The following is a 20154-nucleotide window of genomic DNA, read 5'->3' as shown; positions in this document are numbered from 1 at the left end:
TTAAGAAGTGCCTCGAGTGAGTGCATTTTGAGGTTTAGACTTCTAGCATTGAGTAGCATTACCCACAGATTGTGCTTGCTTCTACCTATTACAGTGGTGAATTTGTCATTTGAACCTTGCCTAAAAAAGGCACTACAGGGGTGGCAAGAGCCTTAGCTAGTATCCGGAATCCCAAGGGCGACAGGTGCAAGCCATCTCTGGCAAAGCATCGTGGTCTGTCAATCATGTTGTCCCAGGCAGACAAATACTGGATCCCCTTAGAATGACACCAGAAGCTTAGCTAATTGTTGAAATCAATCATTTTGTCCTTGTACTGTGGCATCATTCTGGGTGATGGCAGAATGCTACTCCAGGCCAGGGTCATATCTGCCTGGGCTACAAGATCAGAGAGCTCCTCCATGTCTCTTTTCATGTAGTCCAGGGTGGTACATCTCAGGTCATTCACACCACATGGACAATGACAGTGTCATATTTGTACTTGTTGTGGAGTTACCTGAGTGCAGCTGACAGTAACTTTCTTCTTGTTTAGCCTGGTGAGTGGAACATCAGTGTGCCTGACTATAGAGTCACCTTTGACTAGAGTGTTGGGTATGTTGTTATGCCTTATGGGCGGTGGTTGAGTGGCACACTGAGTTTGTGGGCTATGTGTCATTTGGGTTGTGTTGGGGGTGGAGTTTGCTTGCGTTTCTGCTTTGGAGGTCCCTGATGCTTGGACAGGTTTTTATTGAGAACCCTCATGAATGTAGATGTGTGTTTTTTGTTTCTATGTGTGTTTTGGTGGTGTAGGTTTTGAGGGACTATGTGATGAGTGTGGTGTGGTGCAAGTGTTTACCTTCTCCTCTTGACTGTCTAGTCCAGTCTTGGGTGAAGAGAGCTTTGCTTCCAGTTTGGCAATATAAGTGCATCTCACATAAGTTGTAGTGTTGGGTGGTAGGAGGAGAAGGTTGTCTGTGTACATGAGGCAATTGCTGCATTACCCCAAGATGCCCAGATTCATCAGGTAGACAGGAGAAATCACTGGGAGCTGACCCTTAGACATGCCTGGATAGGTGCTTATTTATTATGTACTAAAAACTGCTTTCCTCTAGACAAGTGCGGAAAGTTGGGTGCTGTAGTAATTTGCAACTTATTTAGTGCTTACAACGAGTTCTGAACAAGTGTTGAGTTCAAAGAAACAGATTTGAGTGCTGAAACTAGAAAACTGGCTAGTTCTAAGAAACAAAATTAAGCTAGAAGGCTTCCCTCCAAAACAGAAAGGCTTGGGGGCTCAGAAGCCTACAAATAGTCTAGACCACTTACAGTAAAGGCAGAAAACAAGCATATTTTTTTTTCTTTCCCAGATGCTCTCTTTGTACACAGTAGGAGTGTCTGAAATCAGAATATGATCTCACTGCACTCAGTTGAGTGAGCAAATGAGATGGGCCCAGAAGGAGTATCCAAACACAAACTTGCAACAGGGCGGGCAGTTTCAAAGCCACCAAGATTAACACCAAAACAAAAACAGGGAGGGTGAGTGGGGAACTAACTGACAAAACAGAGTCAAAACTTCCAGTTCAGTTAATATTCAATGTAACACAAATAACTCAATTTAAATGCCGTATTATTTGAAAAATGTGCAGATAAAAGGTACTTAAATTCTCTTATACATCCAGTTGAATACAGCTAGATCTTAGCCGGCCAAAGCTGAAGTTTTAAGCAGAAAATATTCCTAAATGTACCACTTAAATAGGCAGTGACAGGCTATCAATGAATGAGACTTCCCCTGCCTGCAATTACTAACAGCAATAAAATCTAGCAAGCACTAACTGACAAAACAGAGTCAAAACTTCCAGTTCAGTTAATATTCAATGTAACACAAATAACTCAATTTAAATGCCGTATTATTTGAAAAATGTGCAGGTAAAAGGTACTTAAATTCTCTTATACTTCCAGTTGAATACAGTTAGATCTTAGCCGGCCAAAGCTGAAGTTTTTCAGCATATTTTAAGTTTTACCACCTACTTCAGGTGCTGCTTGAAAGAATGGTGCTAAATCTGCTCAGAACAGTGCCAACTGTACTATACAATAAACTTATTAAAAAACACTCAGGTTTAGAGACAGTATATAATGTTGACACAAAACCGGGAAGTTATAGTTTTTACTGGAGGTATTATGTGTATTTTTGGTTCAACTAATTTAGAGCAGTGTTAGTAGTAAAGTAAATCTGTGCACAAGGTATATGGTATATAACTACAGAGAGTATATAACTTTATACTTCCAATAAGAGAAGGATGTGGTATACCTTTAAGAAATAACTGTAACTTTGCAATGTGAGTCTTGTGACTGAGTTGGATATTGACATTTGTAAGTAAAGCTATGATAGAGTGACATCTTTGAATAACACTAACAAACAAATCATTCATCACATACAAATGGCTGAATTATACAATTCATAAAATAACTTTCTTCTAGGCATGCTAATTTTGATGGTAGTTTTGACAGATTCAGAGGCTTTATCATCTGTAGTATGGAGGTTTTTGACACAGCGATACTGTGCACTTCATACAATGATGTCTAAAACTAAAATGATTATTGTACCCAAGTCATCTTTTCACCTTTTCAAGAAATAAACTATCATATGACTTCTTTCCATTCATTCAGTTGTAGATGACTGTTTTGTCCTGTTCAGGGCCATGGGTGAGTTGTATACTGTCCCCGAAAACAATGAGTGTAAGGCATGCAAGAGACACTAGTCTATTGTAAGGCACACAAGTGAGCACATATTCGCACGGGCACACACACACACACACACACACACACACACACACACACACACACACACACACACACACACACACACACACACACAAACTTGTATACTGATCACACGTGTACAAGTAACATACAGCTGTGAGGACTGTAAACCCACCTACTGGCATTTCTTTGAGGTGTGGGTAGAAACTGTAGAGTCCAGCTAAAAACCCATATAGAAGCAGGGAGGACATGCACATTTTCTTAAAATTACAAATGAAAGATTGAACAGATTATAGATGCAAGCTTTTAGAAATGTTCTATAATGTACAGCAAAGGATATGAATGCTTAATCCATTTAAAAACCTTAGTATTTGATTTATTTATTGACATTTGATTACTGGGAAAGTTCATCTGGGTAGTAGACCATTTTCAGTGTCGGGCCAGGGAGTAAAGCTTGAAAGTATTACAAAACATTTTAAGAACAATTGTACAGTTTTTAAAAATAATACAAAAATGGCTTCTGTTTACACAATTATACCAAATTAGACATAATATGGTAACATCGGTTACAAATAAATACAAGCTTTATGACAATGATTTAATAGTCAAAAGAAATGTTAGCCACTTTACAGATTTAAAGGTAAGTTAGTATAATATAAACAGGAATTGCAGTACAAAGTGAGAGAAAAGGAGGCTTATGGTACATTTATTGAGAAATCCGGACCGGGGGGGGGGGGGGTTGATAAAAGTAAGGAAATGAGTGAAGAAGGGAGAGTAAGGAGATGTAAGGTATGAATAGTTATTTTTTTCACATTTAAGGATATAGTTTATACTGGTGTTGACCAAAAACAGTGCAGACTTTTGGACAGGAAACCTTTCAGAATGATTTTGAAGGATGGAAGGGAGGATATTAATCAGTGGAGAGAGATAAGGAATTCCAGGCCTCAGCAACATGGTACAAGTACAGACAATGCCAAGCAGATATGATAGATTTGTGGACAGACAGGAGATTTTGGTTATTGGATATAGTTTTACATACAGTGTCAGTTATCAGTCAGCAGTGTTACACACACTTTTGAATAATATTCATCTATAACATTCCTTATATAAAAAAAACAATCACTTTTTAATTTTTGTATAACCAAGTGACTGCTACCTTAAGCTTTATTTACATATGATGACTCACTGTGAGTTGTAATGTCCTGAAATTTCCTAAGCCTAAATATTTAAATTCAAAAACAACTTTGCTAAAACAGTAACTAGCAGTATCATAAGAATTAACAATGAGTATATGTCCAACAAATAAATAATACTTACAAAAGTGACATTCTTCCAGTTCAGCAGAATCTAGCAATAACTGCTCATGTCAGTCTACAAAGCTTTGTTCAGTCATCCATCTAATCAATGAATTATATTAAAAAAAGGTGATAAATGTATTGTAAAAGTAATGCACAGAAAACATAAACACATTAGTGGCTATATATGCATATGTAAGGTCAATTAAAATTTGCCTTTAAGAAAAAGATGAGTTTTAAAAGTTCTCATGATGCTCTCCAGTGGAGTTCACTCACTAAGTTAGCTTGCATGTTAGTTACAAAGAGGAAGAACTAAGTAAAGAAAGCAGCACATACCAGAAATTTCCAGATATATCCCTGGAGCCACATCAAGCCTCTGGGTTTGGACCAACGAACTTTGTACTGTACTTTTTAAAAAGGAATGTCCCCTGAGTACCATTCCATCAAGTAGATAGCTGTCTGTAAATTATAGAAATATTCCGACTTATAAAAGGGAGTATTTCAAAGGTTAAATTATAACTTCAAAAAGCTAAAGAAAATGCTGTGTTCACAAAAAGGTTATAACAGTTATTTGCTTATTAAAATGACGATCAGATATTTTTGCATTTTCCAAGCTCAGACATTCAATGACTGTTTTGCTTGATCTCATCAGGACCAGGAAAAGAAAACTTAATTTCTGAATAATTTTGAGGATGATGTTCTCTAAGTATTTTACCAAACGTCTGATTTAAAGATCGTGATGTGGTAACAGAATTCCCACAACAGTTTATTTTTGCCTGTGATAGAAAAACAATGACTTGCGTATACTTGTAGATGATATGACACGAAGAGTTTTTCTTTTTTGTTTTTCATACAGCTGTTGTTTTGAACAAGCTGTTGCAAATAGCTGTTATGTAGGCAAGATGGTCCTTCTGCCCATTAATGATAAAGCTATGACAAACTATACCCCCTTACTTAGTCAAAATACTAACAAGAAAAAAGAGCCCACAATCATCCTGCTCAAATACTCCAAATTAATCTTAAGTGGAGATATTCATCCCAACTGTGGTCCCCCCCCCAATCTCCCAACCCACATTACCTCTATAATAAACCTAACTACTATTAACCTGAAGAGCATTAGAAATAAAATCCCTGATTTCCACGCATGGATGATACACAATAAACCCAACAAAATTGCTGCTACAGAAACATGACTAAAGCCATATATCAAAAGTGCAGAATTTCTCCCTCCAGGGTATGCCTACCTATGCAAGGACAGTCCCCCAAAAAAAGGTGGTGGGGTAGCTCTAATCTACCTTAATACCTTCAATATGATCCCCTACAACTCACAAATACCTAACTTTGCTACAGCTGAAATCTTAATAGCCTTCCTAAAAATCAATGACAACAAAAATATATGCATCATATATTGTATATTCCCCCTGGTAATAATATCCCCATACTAGAGGACATCCTATCCTGGAGTTCCAATAACATAACTACAGAAACAATAATCCTGTGTGATGTTACCTGGTAATAATATCCCCATACTAGAGGACATCCTATCCTGGAGTTCCAATAACATAACTACAGAAACAATAATCCTGGGTGATGTTACCTGGTAATAATATCCCCATACTAGAGGACATCCTATCCTGGAGTTCCAATAACGTAACTACAGAAACAATAATCCTGGGTGATGTTACCTGGTAATAATATCCCCATACTAGAGGACATCCTATCCTGGAGTTCCAATAACGTAACTACAGAAACAATAATCCTGGGTGATGTTACCTGGTAATAATATCCCCATACTAGAGGACATCCTATCCTGGAGTTCCAATAACATAACTACAGAAACAATAATCCTGGATGATGTTACCTGGTAATAATATCCCCATACTAGAGGACATCCTATCCTGGAGTTCCAGTAACATAACTACAGAAACAATAATCCTGGGTGATGTTAACATAAATTGGCTTGATGTTTCACACCACCACCCCCCTACACCAACAACTTGTATAAATACAGCCAGCTCATAGATGACATTACCAGACCCAGCAAAAATAACAGCCGTGGTACAATCTTAGATTGAATCATGGTGTCTTACCCCAGTAAAATAGCCACTGCAGGAACCTTCCCAGATAGCATCAGTGACCACTTGCCAGCATTTGTAATACACAGAACCACAACAGAAATTCACAAACATCAACACAAATATACTAGAGACTTATCTCAGTTTTCTCCTGTAATATTTAACGGCACCCTACGAAACATTAATTGGGAACCCCTTAAAACACTCCCTCTAGACAATGCAGTACAACATTTCAATTCCTCATTCCTTAATATTCTGAATATCCAAGCTCCCCTCCGGTTAAAACATATAAAATCTTTGCATGCCCCATGGCTCAGTAAACTACTAAAGTGAACATGATCACCAGGGACAAATCCTGGAAGCTTTGGCAATAGCACAAAAAACCCTCTGACCTCATAACCTACAGACACCTCCACAACCAAGTACAACGCTAAATCATTAGGGATAAGAAAGAATACTGTCATACCTTACAAAATCAACATAAGCTTAACCCTAAACATTTCTGGAGCTCTATCAACAGACTTTTATAACCAGGATCAGAGACTAACCCCTGTGCAGACCCTGACAAAAACCCTGTAGAAATTGCCACACTTTTCAACACATATTTTATTGACATTATAGCTAATCGGACTACCACCTTCCCTCCAACTACACCTAACCAACATAAGCCACTAGCCACTAATAGCTCCCCTGACCATTCTCTCAACTTCTCTCTAGCCCCTATTCCCACAGCCATAGTAAAGAAAATGCTTATGAAATTAAAACCGTGCACAAATGGCCCTGACAGCCTGTCCCCCCCGAATTCCTACAAAAAGCTGCAGATTCCATTGCATACCCCATCAGCATACTTCTTAACAGATCCATACAAGAGTTGTATGTTCCTTCCATCTGGAAAAAAGCATTTATTCTCCCACTTCATAAAGGTGGAAACAAAAATAGATGTCTCCAACTTTCGGCCCATTGCCATCCTTTCTCCCATCTCAAAAATCCTTGGGAAATGGATCCACAGCCAGCTCCTTAGCTAACTACTTGACAACAGCATACTATCTCAAACCCAACATGGCTTTAGACCAGGGCTCAGTACCACAACAGCTCTTACCTCCTTCTGCGACACTACCAATCGGGCTTATGACACCAGAAAACTTGCCTCCTCTTTATTTCTCGACCTGTCCAAAACCTTTGATACTATCTCTCATCCACTCCTTCTTATAAAACTATCTAACACAGGTATCTCTCCTTCTACTTTACACTGGTTTTCCAACTACCTATTAGACAGGCAACAAGCTACAAAATGGCTTAACTCCTTCTCTCCTTTCCTTACCACCTCCACAGGTGTTCCCCAAGGGTCCATCTTAGGCCCATTACTTTTCAGCATTTTCATTAATGACTTCCGTTCGACTCTCACTCAAGGAACAGTCATCCAATATGTAGATGACTCAACTATCATATGTACTGTCAAATTCCCAGACTAACTCCAACAACTCACCTAAGCAGCCCTCAACACCACTGAAATGTGGATGGCTAACAACCATTTAGCATTAAATCCTAAAAAAATAAACTTGTTCTGTTTTCCCCCCAAGAAATCCTGCACCCTAAGCAAAGACACTTTCACTATCCTCTCCCATGACAACATCTCCGTAGAGGTTGTCACACATACCAAATGTCTAGGTGTTTCTATAGATAAACACCTAACTTTCGACATGCACATCCACAACAAGATTAAAAAAGCACACCAGAAACTGGGCATGCTATATCGACACAAAATATTCCTCAATTATTCTTCCAAATTAGCCCTTTCCTCTTCTTTTCAGCTCCCCTCTCTTCTCTATGGAACTCCTCTTTTCACCAATATTCAGGCCAGTGTTAAATCCAAACTCCATTCATGCTACAACAAAATAGCAAGATTTGTTACCAATGGTAAGCCCTTATCTCACCACTGTTCCTCTCTCAGACTTCTGAACTGGCTAGAAATACCTCACCATCTCACATATATTCAACTAATTACTGTCCATAAACTAATACACAACCCTTCCAGTTGCCCAGCCCTTTCTAAACTATTTACTCCATACCACCCTAACAGGCCCCTCTGATCAGAAAACCAAATGCTTCAGCAGGTAGATAAACTAACCTCTCCACTGGACAATGCCTCCACTCCTTTTCCACTGCTAAACTGTGGAACTCTCTCCCTCCCTCACTTAGATCAACTAGTAATGGATCTATCTTTAAAAAATCTTTGAAACATTACCTCTCCTCCCACTGGCAATGCCCCTGTGCTCACACTTCACAACCCATAACTTGACGTCTGTCTCTTCCCTTCCTCTTCTCCCACCATTCCTTCCTGTCCCCCCCACCTTTCTCTCCTTCACCCCTCCACCTCCAGTACCTTTACCTTTACCTTCTCCTGAACAAATAAACCCTCTCTATGCCCCTTGATATTTGACTCCACTACTGACTATTTCTCAGTGCCAACTACTATATGGGACTGTCAGTCTAATCAGGAACAACTGTTGTATGGATTCTTATCAAACTGACCATACTGCACTGTGGCCTGAAGCTAAGGCAGTTTAATCTGTTATATTTTATCCATGTGTTTTTATTACTTTGAATGTATTGTATGCTTGTATGCTTCAGCAGTTTATCTGATATGCGTGTTATCTTGTCTTCTGTCACACTTTAAGCATTATATTGTTACTATGTTATATCTCTGTGGAGGTTTTATCCCTGGGCCTTCACTGAAAATGGGCACTTTTTGGCCCAGTGGACCTTCCCAGTTAACAAATGCAATAAATAAATAAAATAAACAATAACAGTCTCAGCTAAGAGCAGGGAAGCAAAGTAGTAATCTAATGACAGTCTAGACATGCTACCCTTTATAGTGAGATACAATCTATGCAGTGGAGTACAGTGAAGCAATACTGGCCTGGCACCTGTTAGACACTTGAGTATTATAAGTTCATTTTCATAAAACAGTGCCATAATCCAAAGATGTTATCAGATTATTTTCTTAAAATGGTGTCACAATCTAAAATATAATTTTTACATGGACCTTGTTACATGCTGTCTCCATTACCAGATATATTTTGCTTCTGTTTGTCAAATGTTTTTGCTACTAAGCAGAACTGATCACACGTACCAGTGTGAACTTGTGTAGAATCAGTTCTGTCAGCTCAGAACTGCATTCTGTAAGCATAGAACTGCATTCTATCCTTATAAACTGTCTTTGCTCACATCAGGATAATGTATTTATGGTGAACAGGGCATTCAGTTACATATTGTAGGCTAGCCTGCCTCATAAATTTAGTATAGTCCTTTAGAAAATACAATCAAAAATCCATTTAAAGAGAAGGATGTGGTATATAGATAGACAGATAAATAGATATTATATGACCATGCAAAACAATTCATCGATACCTAAATAATAGCTAGTACATAGCTTTTTATGTATATTTAAAAACATTTTTACTCTGTTTCTCAAATAAGGACAGGTACCTTAGTTATCAATAATTTTAGATTTCTTAGTTTTCTGAAATAATTTCTCTCTTTCTTTAAGAACCTTTAACAAGGTGGTCCCTTCATACCAGAATCACTTTCATGCACACCATAAATACATTAAAGTTAGTAGAATTTAAGTTTAATCTGGTAAATTCTTCTTGCTATTACAAATGCCAGTGGTTTGGGGATAAAGGATGAGTGTCCAGCTCCGGCTGAAAATTGTAGTGGTTTCTTTATGAACATTTGTTAAACAGATGCCTACAGACTGTATACAATACTATTCTGTGTCCATACTATATATCAAATGATTGGATAAATATGATATTTAGTTTTGATATTGCATGTAAGTGGTTATCGTGCCAATGGACTTATATTATTTGTAATGGATCCTTCTGCATTCTAGCATGGCTAAAAGGGATCTTTGGACCAGTCCCTGAGCCAACTAACAAACAATAAATAAACATAAAAGATAAGCAGTAACCTGTTTATCCAGTGAATGTTTATTATTTCTTTAATATAGCTTCTCTTGAAACTATTCTCCTGTCTCCTCAAGATTCCTTAAACAGTGCATGGCATGGGATGCTGTTATATTTCTATAAATAATGACTGTAGCGCGTCTTGTGTCAATTTATTTATTTAATGCTTTTACTTCTTGAGTGGACACATCCATGTGGGGGCAAGATTTGAGACTGCTCACTAAATACAGCCTTTAGAGGAATGCTGTCCCTCTGGTGCTGCAGTATCATTGTCAGCACTTTTGCTGGAGTTATTCATTGCTAAACTAACTCCTTTACTTGAGTAAAGATTTGGAGTATCAGGCTTAATGTATTGTTCACAGGACTGCACCACCCATGACTATAGTATGTACCCTCTTGGCAAGTCTGAGTGCATGATCTTACCTTGTGCCTGCCAGTAGTTTCTTCCTACAACAGATTAGGCCAGGCAAAGATCCCCTCTCAGAAGCCTGTAGGAGACTGAGTACAGAGACAGAGCCTTTAGGTGATCAATGTAGTAGAGTATTCATGCCCTGAATTCTCCTGGTGAGAAAACTTTGTGGGCATTTCAGCAGTTGTAAGTGTCTGGTTAGATACATGCCAAAAGGTGCAGTGTGTTCAATAATAGGTCTGATAAGGTCAAGTAGAGTGGCACTATAACTTCTGTTGACCTAGATGCCATACCCTTACCTGTAAGTTGAGTGACATAGAATGATTTTCTTATTATCTTAGCTATGTGTTGGTCAAAGGCCAGATTGCTGTCTACATATGTTCGGGGATCCCTTACTACTTGATCAACTCTTAGTGGCAGTAGCATGTGTTTAATGTTTCCCAAAAGGCATTATAATGCATTTTTTGGCATTGAGTTTTAGGACATGGCTTTGGCACCAGTCATTTGTCTGTGTTAAACCTACTTGCAAGATGCTGGTGTCTTTGGGGAATCTATAATATCTTCCAATTTACAGTCATCTGCAGACTTGATGAGCCTGAGGCCTTGAATGTTAGCCTTGACTGGTCTCTTGGTGGAGGTGGTGTCACCGATCCTGAATTCTTGGGTTTTGTCTGAGAGGCAGCCAGGAATTTAGTGAATTATGTAAAGAATTATGTGTAGCACAGAAAGTTTGTCAACAAAGGATGCCTGAGTTGGATATTGTATTGAATGCCTTAGCCAGGTCAAGGTAAGCAGTATGAATTGTTTTACACTCATCCATTGCCTTGATGTCTGTAAAAGAAGTCTACTAGGTTAAGTAGGCATGACCGTCCATTAACAAAGTCTAATTGGAATGGGTCCAGTTTCTCTAGTTTGCCATTGTCTTTGTTTATCATTTCCATGATAATTCATTCTTTGACTTTGCATATTAGGCTTGTGATACTGATTGGATTCATAGCTTCTTGGGTCAGTTGATGAAGGGGAATGACTGTTGCTGTCCTCCATTACGTGGAATGTAGCTTGTTTCAAGGCTGTAATTGAAGAGTGCCTCAAGTGTTCCTAATAGGTCATGTTTTCAGTTGTTCAGGGAGCAAGTAAGGATGTTGTCAAGACCCACAGAGCTGTTGTTCTTGGCTTTAGTGAGTACTGCCAGCACCTGGTCCCTGCTGATAGCTGGAGGAAGTATGTCAGAGGGGATTTCACCTGGTGGAACTTGTGGGGAGTGGGGGTGAAGGTTGAGCTGAATTTATTAGCCAGTAGATTGTGGTACTGTTCACCAGCAGTACAGCACACTGCTGTGTGTTGCCTGTAAGGTTTCAGACATAGCTGAAGAAGGCCTTCTAGTTGTCCTTAAACTGCAAGGCAATCCTGATCTCAGAGATGGGCTTGTTGGACTTACTTATACATCTTAATTTCTTGTTTAGTTGTGCATGAGAGCACTTGTCTTTATGGGAGTTTTTAGGTTCATAGATTAGTACTAGGCTAAGTGCCCTTGTGGGCTATTTTAAGCCTACAACTCCATGCTGAGTTGCTGTTCCTGGTTTGGGTGATGAGTTTTCTTCTTTTATTATGTACCCTGTTAAGGGGAGGATTTCACCAGTGGGGGTTGGTTTTATTGTTTGCTTTGAGTTTATGTAGCCATTCACATGTTTGTGTAGGGACTTTGTGAATAATTCTGCACAAGTAGCTGTGGTCTTGGGGTTGGAGGAGCCTTGAATTTTGACAAACTGTTGCTTAATAGGATGTAGCTTGCCTTTTAATAGTATCTAACAGTTACTGGTTTAGCTGGAATTTCCATGCTGAGTTTTACTACACATGAGACAGCTTTGTGATTTGACCTCACTAGTGAGGACATGACATAGGGGGGGATGCAACAGTCTCCTGTGCTGGTGAGTACCAGATCCAGTATGTCTGATACTCTGGCCAGAGTGTGCGCTCTCTGTTCCAGGATGTTTGTGTTAATAAAGTCCAGGAAGTGTTGTGCCTGTGAATATGAGGCAGTGTATTCCCCAGTCTATATAGAGGTAAAGTCAGCCATGAATAGGGTGTTTGGTCAGATAGTGAAGTCCTCTAGTAGGTTGAGATAAGAATTGTGAGACTCTAAGGGCCTAGAAGGTGACCTGTAGCTAACCATGATATGGTGAGGGACCTTATCTGTGGTGACTTGTACGTAGATGACCTCCATTATCCTGCAGGTATGTTTGTTGCTAACGTAACTCTAGATACCTCCACCTTTGGCCTCAGTTTGTGCTGTTATTGGTCTAAGTGTGTGGAAAGCACTGAAGCCTTGCACTGCTGAAGTACTTCCTATGGCTTTAAGCAAAGTCTTGATCACAACACAAATGTCTGCATTCTCCAGAGTGAAGAGGGCTTGAAGGATGTGTTTTTTTTTTTGTTTAGGCTCTGAGCACTGAGCAGTAACACTTTAAGATTGCTTGTATACTTTTTCACTATAATTTGCTAAATTATAACAGTGAAACTAATTTTCTATAAAAATATGCAAATTGTCTGTACTCCCAGTTAGCTGTTCAGAGTATCACTGGTGTTTAGCAAAAAGCCTGTGCCTGTTATAAACCAGTTATCAAGTAATTTCCTGCCATCTAGGATCCTGGATAAGGATGAGTAGTACCATTTCATATTAAAGATACTTTAGTTATAGTATTCTGATACTTGTGAATAGAAATTTATACTGCCTAAATATTATAATAATCACATGAATTTTTGGTCACTTTGAAAAATAACACAGCTTTAAAAATGACTGATAGATATTTTTGACTGAAAGCATGCTATCAGTGATTTTTACATTTTTTTCCAGTGATGCTAATAAATGTGATGTTTTGCCAATCTAAATTTATACCATGTGGATTTATGTATAAAAAGTGTACTAAAATCTTTCCTAACTTCATTAAGGAGTAATAGTGAGTAACAAGAAGCGTAATATATTCTCCAGGGGTTCCCATTCAGAAGCCTGAAACATCATAAGCCTGAAAATCAAAATCCTGAAACCAAAAGCCTGAAAATTCAGAATCCTGAAAACTCAAAATCCTGAAAGCCCAAAATCCTGAAAGCCCAAAATCCTGAAACTCAAAATCCTGAAAACACAAAATAGACATACTGATGTCATTGTGGCTTTGTTATTGTTAGCCCTGTGGTGTTAGGTCATGCGTTGGGGTCAGGTAAGTGTGCAGTTGGTTTTATGTTAGGGTTAGGGGCGGTTTAAGTGAGTTAGGGTTAGGGCGCAGGTTAGGCATGTATGCAATAGTGACAAATATTGGGGTTAGAGGCGGTTTAAGTGAGTTAGGGTTAGGGCTCAGGTGAGTGTGCGATAGTGACGGACCTTAGGGTTAGGGTTAGGGTCAGGGTCAGTTGGTAGATATTAGTGTCTTTATAGTGACATATTAGCATTATTTGTGTTTTCAGGATTTTGAGTTTCAGGATTTTGGGCTTTTAGGATTTTGGGCTTTCAGGATTTTGAGTTTTCAGGATTCTGAATTTTCAGGCTTTTGGTTTCAGGATTTTGATTTTCAGGCTTATGATGTTTCAGGCTTCTGAATGGGAACCTCTCCAGGATGTGATTGAAACTTACAGATGTAGTACTATCAGGGTACAATGTAATGAACATGCATTTACTAAAGAAAAGCACGTCCAAACTGAATTATTTGTCTCAGTGTTATATGTGTATTGTCCACTATTTCACTTAAGCAAACATGTTTTAATTGAACTGCTTTGATATTCTGCCTCCTCTTCCAGGAATCTGAACACCAATGAAAACTTTTACCTTTTAGACAAATGACGTGTAGAATTCAGACAAATTAGAAGTCTGTCCTTGAATGATAGATGGTGTCTGAATTTTCATGGTCTGTTACAGTGGAGAAACAGCAAAGTCACTCAGACTTGGGTCATTTGGGTGAGCACTTATTTTAAAGTATGTGCCCCTTTTTCCATGTTTCTGACAACCAATGAAAAGTTCTACATGTGTGGATTTTATGCAAGACAGATTGTCCCAGTGAGGAAATACAGGCCTGGAATTTTCTTGGCCTGTCAATTTCTGATAATTGCAAAGAGTTTCAGAGCACTCATGAAAACAATCCTATTAAATGTATGCCTCTCATTTAAGATACTTCCTGTGTAGGTGAGAAGTGTAAGTTTCAAGCAAGGCAAGACACAGACTGTGCCAAAATGGAAATACAGGTCTGGAAATTTACATACCATTATCTGTCAGTAACAAAGCCATTCATAATTTTGTGTCAGTCATAAAGGGGGAAAGCAGTTATCACTGTATCACCATGAACTGTAAAACGAAAACCAGCCTAGATTAAAACACTAACTTTACTTAATAATTTTATCATATTTTTCATACATAACTGTCCACTTTCCATCACCAAAATGTGTAACACTACCTCTTATAATGTGGAATCAAAAGGCAAATTGCTGTAAACTTACTATCAAGTTCAACTTTGAAGCTCCCACCATGGTTAAAATGTGTTCCTTTATACTTATAAAACATTATTTTAATGAACTAAAATTATTTAGCAGTTTTAATATGTGACAGACCCTTTCAGTGTGGAAGACCATACAGCATGAATTTGTTAATGCTCAAGATAAGGAACATTTCTAATAATGTGGCACAGTTGAGAAAGGTATGTTTCCATAATCAGATACTCAACATGATCTCAAAAATTTTTAATTACTCTAGAAAATGGAAAAAAATGTGGATCTCAGATATTATCAGCAAACATTGAGGTGGTCCCCCAGCCACAGACAAAACGAATGAACCTGCAGAATAAAATCACACGAAGGTCAAAGTAAACAAAGCTATAACATGCTATAGAAAAAAAAGGAAATAGCTTTTTATAACTACAGATGCAATAACTGCTTCCACAAGTAAAATGAAAGACTAAAACGTGATGGTTTCCTGTGAAGAATGAAGGGAAACCAAACTAAATCCCTGTCAGTCATGTTAAAGATCACATGTGCACATGACTGTTATGCTAGCAGTTAAAAGAAGGGAAAGGCCACATCATTCCTAGATAACAGACCCATCACCCTGAATGATATTCTGTGTAAAATAATGGAGAAAATCTTAGTGGAGCTTATCCAGTATGTGAGAGGGACCTGTATCTGTAAGATATGGAACAGAATAGGTTTTCTTAATGGGAATTCTTGTTTTCGTAATCCCTGTAGGACCACCACCTGAAACAATTGAATTCCTCAGTAGAACACTGTAGGGCTGAAAAACACAACGTATTCAGAAATGGTTAAGGAGTGTTGTCTTTATATTCTGTTTCTTATGCTTTACATAACGATAACCATGGTGTCTGGTCACTAAAGCAGTATCTGGTTAAGTTGTGTTTGAATGTCTACCTGGAATGCATTGATGGGGGCATTAACAAGATCAGGGAATATAATGCTGAAAGCAAATTTCAGTAATAGAAAAAAATGATAGGGAAATTACACAGTGATTAGGGAATACATTTCCTCTTATGGTCAGAAGAAATCAGTCATTAACCCCCTTCATAAATAACCTTGACATATAAGGGAAACAGAAAACAGCAACACATGCTAACAGCAGTAAGCTTTTTGAAGCTAGTGACAACTAGATGTATGAATTAGTGAACCCTATGAACTTACCACCAGAAGGGTATATACATTTCAGTCACATGGGTAAGAAGTTTCACTTTAAATGTTCAGTATTAATTGCATTGTTAAATATTTTTGTAAAGCATCTGTTTAGATTTTCAAAATGGTTTGATTGACATGAAAAACTAGTTTGAGCCACATCAGTGCTGAAAATGTCTTGATGCAGCTTTGATCAGAATTTCAGTCTGTAGAAGATATATTCTGTTTTATTAGGTGTCCAGTGCATTCAAAGCAAGCTGTGGTACATGCATGGTGTCCTGTAGATCTTGTTAACTACAGGACTGTAACTAATTATGGCAGCTATAAAGACACATATTTTTTGCCTATTACCCTTTGCCTGAAAAGAAGTTGTTAAGAAACACCATACAAGCCATTCAAGATGGCTGCTTTTACCAGTTTTGTGCTGTACATTATATGGTAGCTATTATGATGCTGTTAGGTACATAAACAAATGGTAGCGACACAGATTATATTGCTTGCGTAATCGTCAGGTATAGTACTTGAAGTTTGTCTAGATTCAAGATCCAAATTAGACAGCTGGAAGCTTTAGTCACAAGCTGTTTATCAACTGCTTGAAACTCCTGCTCTTTATTCCTTTATCTAAGGAGAAAATAATTTCAGTTTTTTGCTACACTTTCTTCCCTGTAACCCTCTATAGGATAAAGCTGGTGTTAGAAACTAAGTGAATGAATATAAACACAACACGAAATGTATCAATGTTAACTATTTTATTTTTTTGTGGAATGTGTCTAGATCACTGTCTTTTGTATTGTTTGTGTGTGTGTGTGTGTGTGTGTGTGTGTGTGTGTGTGTGTGTGTGTGTGTGTGTGTGTGTGTGCGTGTCCGTGTGCGTGTATATATATAGATATATATATATATATATATATATATATATATATATATATATATGTGTGTGTGTGTATTTTTTAAACACAAACCTTCCTCTGGAGCATTATTCTGCATGTATTATTTCTGCAGTTTCCTTTTATTTCGATTTAATTTGCTCCTTCCCTTTTCCAAAGATCCTTCTTCTGGTTCTTTTATCTCTTTTATAATATTTAATGCTTCAAATAGTCAATTTAGATTTGATTTTCATTTATTAGTAAGTGCTTTTGTACAGCCAACAGAATTAAAATAACAAGGTCTTACTATGTCAAGGCAATTCAGATCCTTTGTCCCAGCTTAGAAGAATAATTTCCTTAGTTACAGTCTTTTGCTCACCCAATATTTAAGACAGAGTACTCTATGGGGAATTTTTTAAATCTACCAACTCATTACACTCTCAAATCATATATTTCCAGTTATCTCTTTCTTCCCTATTCAGCTTTCTAACGTTTGCAATCTACTTGAGGAAAAATTCTTTGAAGTGTGCTTTGCATATAAAAATACCCATGCCGGCATTTCCAAGCAAAGATTCTGAACCTTCTGGACTTTGTTGCATACTAGGGAGCCATACACATCCTACCATTGTTCTCTTGTGAATTGCTTTTCCAGTCTCTCTCTTCCCAGTCTTTCTAACCTCCTGTGATTGATTATTCTAGTTATTAAATGCTTTCTTCTTAGTCCAAAGTATATAGTTTCCTTTTGGATAACCTAATGGCATTTCTGTGACTACATTGTGGAGACAAGGGTAGCAAAATGACTTTAAGCTGCACTTCAGTGTCACTGAAAATGATAGTGTGCTGCATCTATTTTATCGTATTGTCCAAATGTTAATTTTGGTTTGTAGAACTCATTTAATAGCTCCGTTATTTGCTAACACTATACACTACACTGCCAAACATACATGCTATATTGTTTTCTTTTCCATTTCCTCTTTAGATCTCTCTTGATACTGCTCATGGTTACAGTCCTCGACCCATTGACATGAGCAATGTGACACTTTCCAGAGACCTGCAGGTAAGTTAGTTTACTATTTCTTCATCCCTACATAATTTCTTCTTATAGCTTATTAACTTTGTTACCTTCCCTGGTTTTGTTTAAAATATTGTATGCACTTTATGTTAGTTTTAATGCTATGAAACATTGTTAGACCTAGAATGCCTTAAAATGTAGATTTTGATTTACTTTTGAAAGGCTGTCGGTGAAGTTCAGAAAACTTTAAGCTTTGCTGTCAACGGCACTTATAGCTAAAGTGCAACTAAAGTTGGATGGCAGAAATGTAAAAAATATCTGAGCTAAGCAGAAGCAGGTAATGGCCCAGCATAAGCTGTTAGTCGTAGTCATAACCATCCCCAACATGAAGAAGTTCATACATTAAAGGCATTGCTGAGCCATGAACTGGATTACCGTGCAAGAACACATTCATATTGCTTTGGTACCTGTTGTATGTAACTGCCGTTTATGTTTAATGAAAGATCCTTGTGGGGTCTCGCACACTATGCCTTCCTAAATTATTAACCCTGGATTAAGAAATGAAATAGACTGGGCAAAACACTAAGTAATGCAATCAGGAGTTATTAGAAATTGTCCTAGACATGTGCCTTAACTAAATGTTGCAGTTGGTGCAATAACATTTAATTTAAATGAATATCTAATAACATTATTGGAATTCCATGAAACCTGGAAGGTAAAAAAAATCTCCTGTTCGCTGAGTAGCACTTCACCTGTGCTACTTTTTTTGTATTCCAGGGTAAGTGTTCATGAAGGCTTAATTTTGATCAATGTTTATGAATAATATTTGAAGCTTAATAAGTGGGTATGCATCTTGGCACAGACTAATGATTATGTACTCACTGAGTTTTCTGACTCCCCCCAAATGAATAAATATGATGTGGAAAGGCACCTTATTTCAGCTTGAATACCAATTTTATTAAAATGCTTATTAACTAAACATGTACAGCTAAACAAAATAATCAGTAAACCTTAGGAAAAATGGTAAGTAGTTTTACAAAAAAGAAAGATTCAAAAATTAATGGAAAGCCTTTAAACTTGAGACAAAGAATGTCTGTTGCTAATTGGAAATATCTTTAGTCCTTAGGAAGGAAGTGTAATAATTTTAATTTCACTATATTTTTAATGCATTTATTTTCACTTCCTTTGTTGCAGTTGTTTTCATTTGTTAAGTTATGTGCCAGTAAGTATATAAAATTACTGAAAGCAACTTAAGTTACTAATTTCAGAAGTACAGTTGAGATAGTAACCAGATAGAAACTACCTTTTTGGGAGGAACGATATAGCCTGTTACAGAGAAAAAAAAAACACAAGAGATTTGACTATTTTTGTCAAGCATGGTATTTTCTGTACTTTTTCAGTATATTGCTCTTAGTTTTGTGGTCAATTGGCACAACAGTGGATGTTGTGTGATAAAACCTTGCTTGAGATTGAGATTGTTTATATAAGGCAGTTTTTTTTTTTTTTTTTGAATATTTTAATGTTTTATATGTATAAAGCTGACCAAAGGAATGCAATAAATGAATTATATGGCAACATTTTAGGAAACATTTTACATATTAACTGGCTTGTTTGTATTTTATTTAAAAAATATAGATGTGCACATTTAAATTATTGCCGCAGTGTGACTAAAATTAAAAGGTTTATTTTGACATAACATTATGGGTATCAGCTGTACTTTTTAAACCAGTGCTTGGCTGAGTGTTGCAATTACTTGACATTTTCTTGTGTTTATCAAAACATTTTCCAGGCAATGGCAGAAATGCTGGCTGAGAATTACCATAACATATGGGCTAAGAAGAAGAAAATAGAACTGGAGGCTAAAGGTGAGAAGTAATAAAAAAGGATATAACAATGCACAATTCACAACATCGTGTTTGCCTAAACAGATATTGATAAATTGTTTTGGTAATTAATAATCTTCCATAAAATGTAGGCATACATTGAGTAGTCTCTGTTAAACTGCTTTTCAAACTACTATTAAACCAGTTTAATTTTTGAACTGCAAGGCTGTAGTGAGTTCCTTTTCTGTGGTACCTGACTTTGTCTTGGTTTATAGTTTTCATCCCTATTATTTTGGAAGGTATGCTTTCTTCATTCTT

The 20154-nt window shown here is 37.3% G+C and overlaps 1 protein-coding gene across 1 annotated transcript in view; it reads left to right on the top strand.

Annotated features, from left to right (window-relative positions):
- Positions 1–20154, top strand: part of RYR2 (ryanodine receptor 2) — a 6224161-nt gene that overhangs the window by 3838455 nt on the left and 2365552 nt on the right. The window contains exons 57-58 of the mRNA XM_044059048.1: positions 17981–18058; positions 19803–19878. Coding sequence (XP_043914983.1) covers positions 17981–18058; positions 19803–19878 — 154 coding nt within the window. The remainder of the gene's footprint in view (positions 1–17980; positions 18059–19802; positions 19879–20154) is intronic.

Source organism: Protopterus annectens, chromosome 1.part2, assembly GCF_019279795.1.
Source record: "Protopterus annectens isolate FY-2018-M chromosome 1.part2, PAN1.0, whole genome shotgun sequence".
NCBI classification, from domain to species: Eukaryota; Metazoa; Chordata; order Ceratodontiformes; family Protopteridae; genus Protopterus; species Protopterus annectens.
Note: the sequence above shows the minus strand (reverse complement) of the source record. Positions and strands in the feature narration are given on the sequence as shown.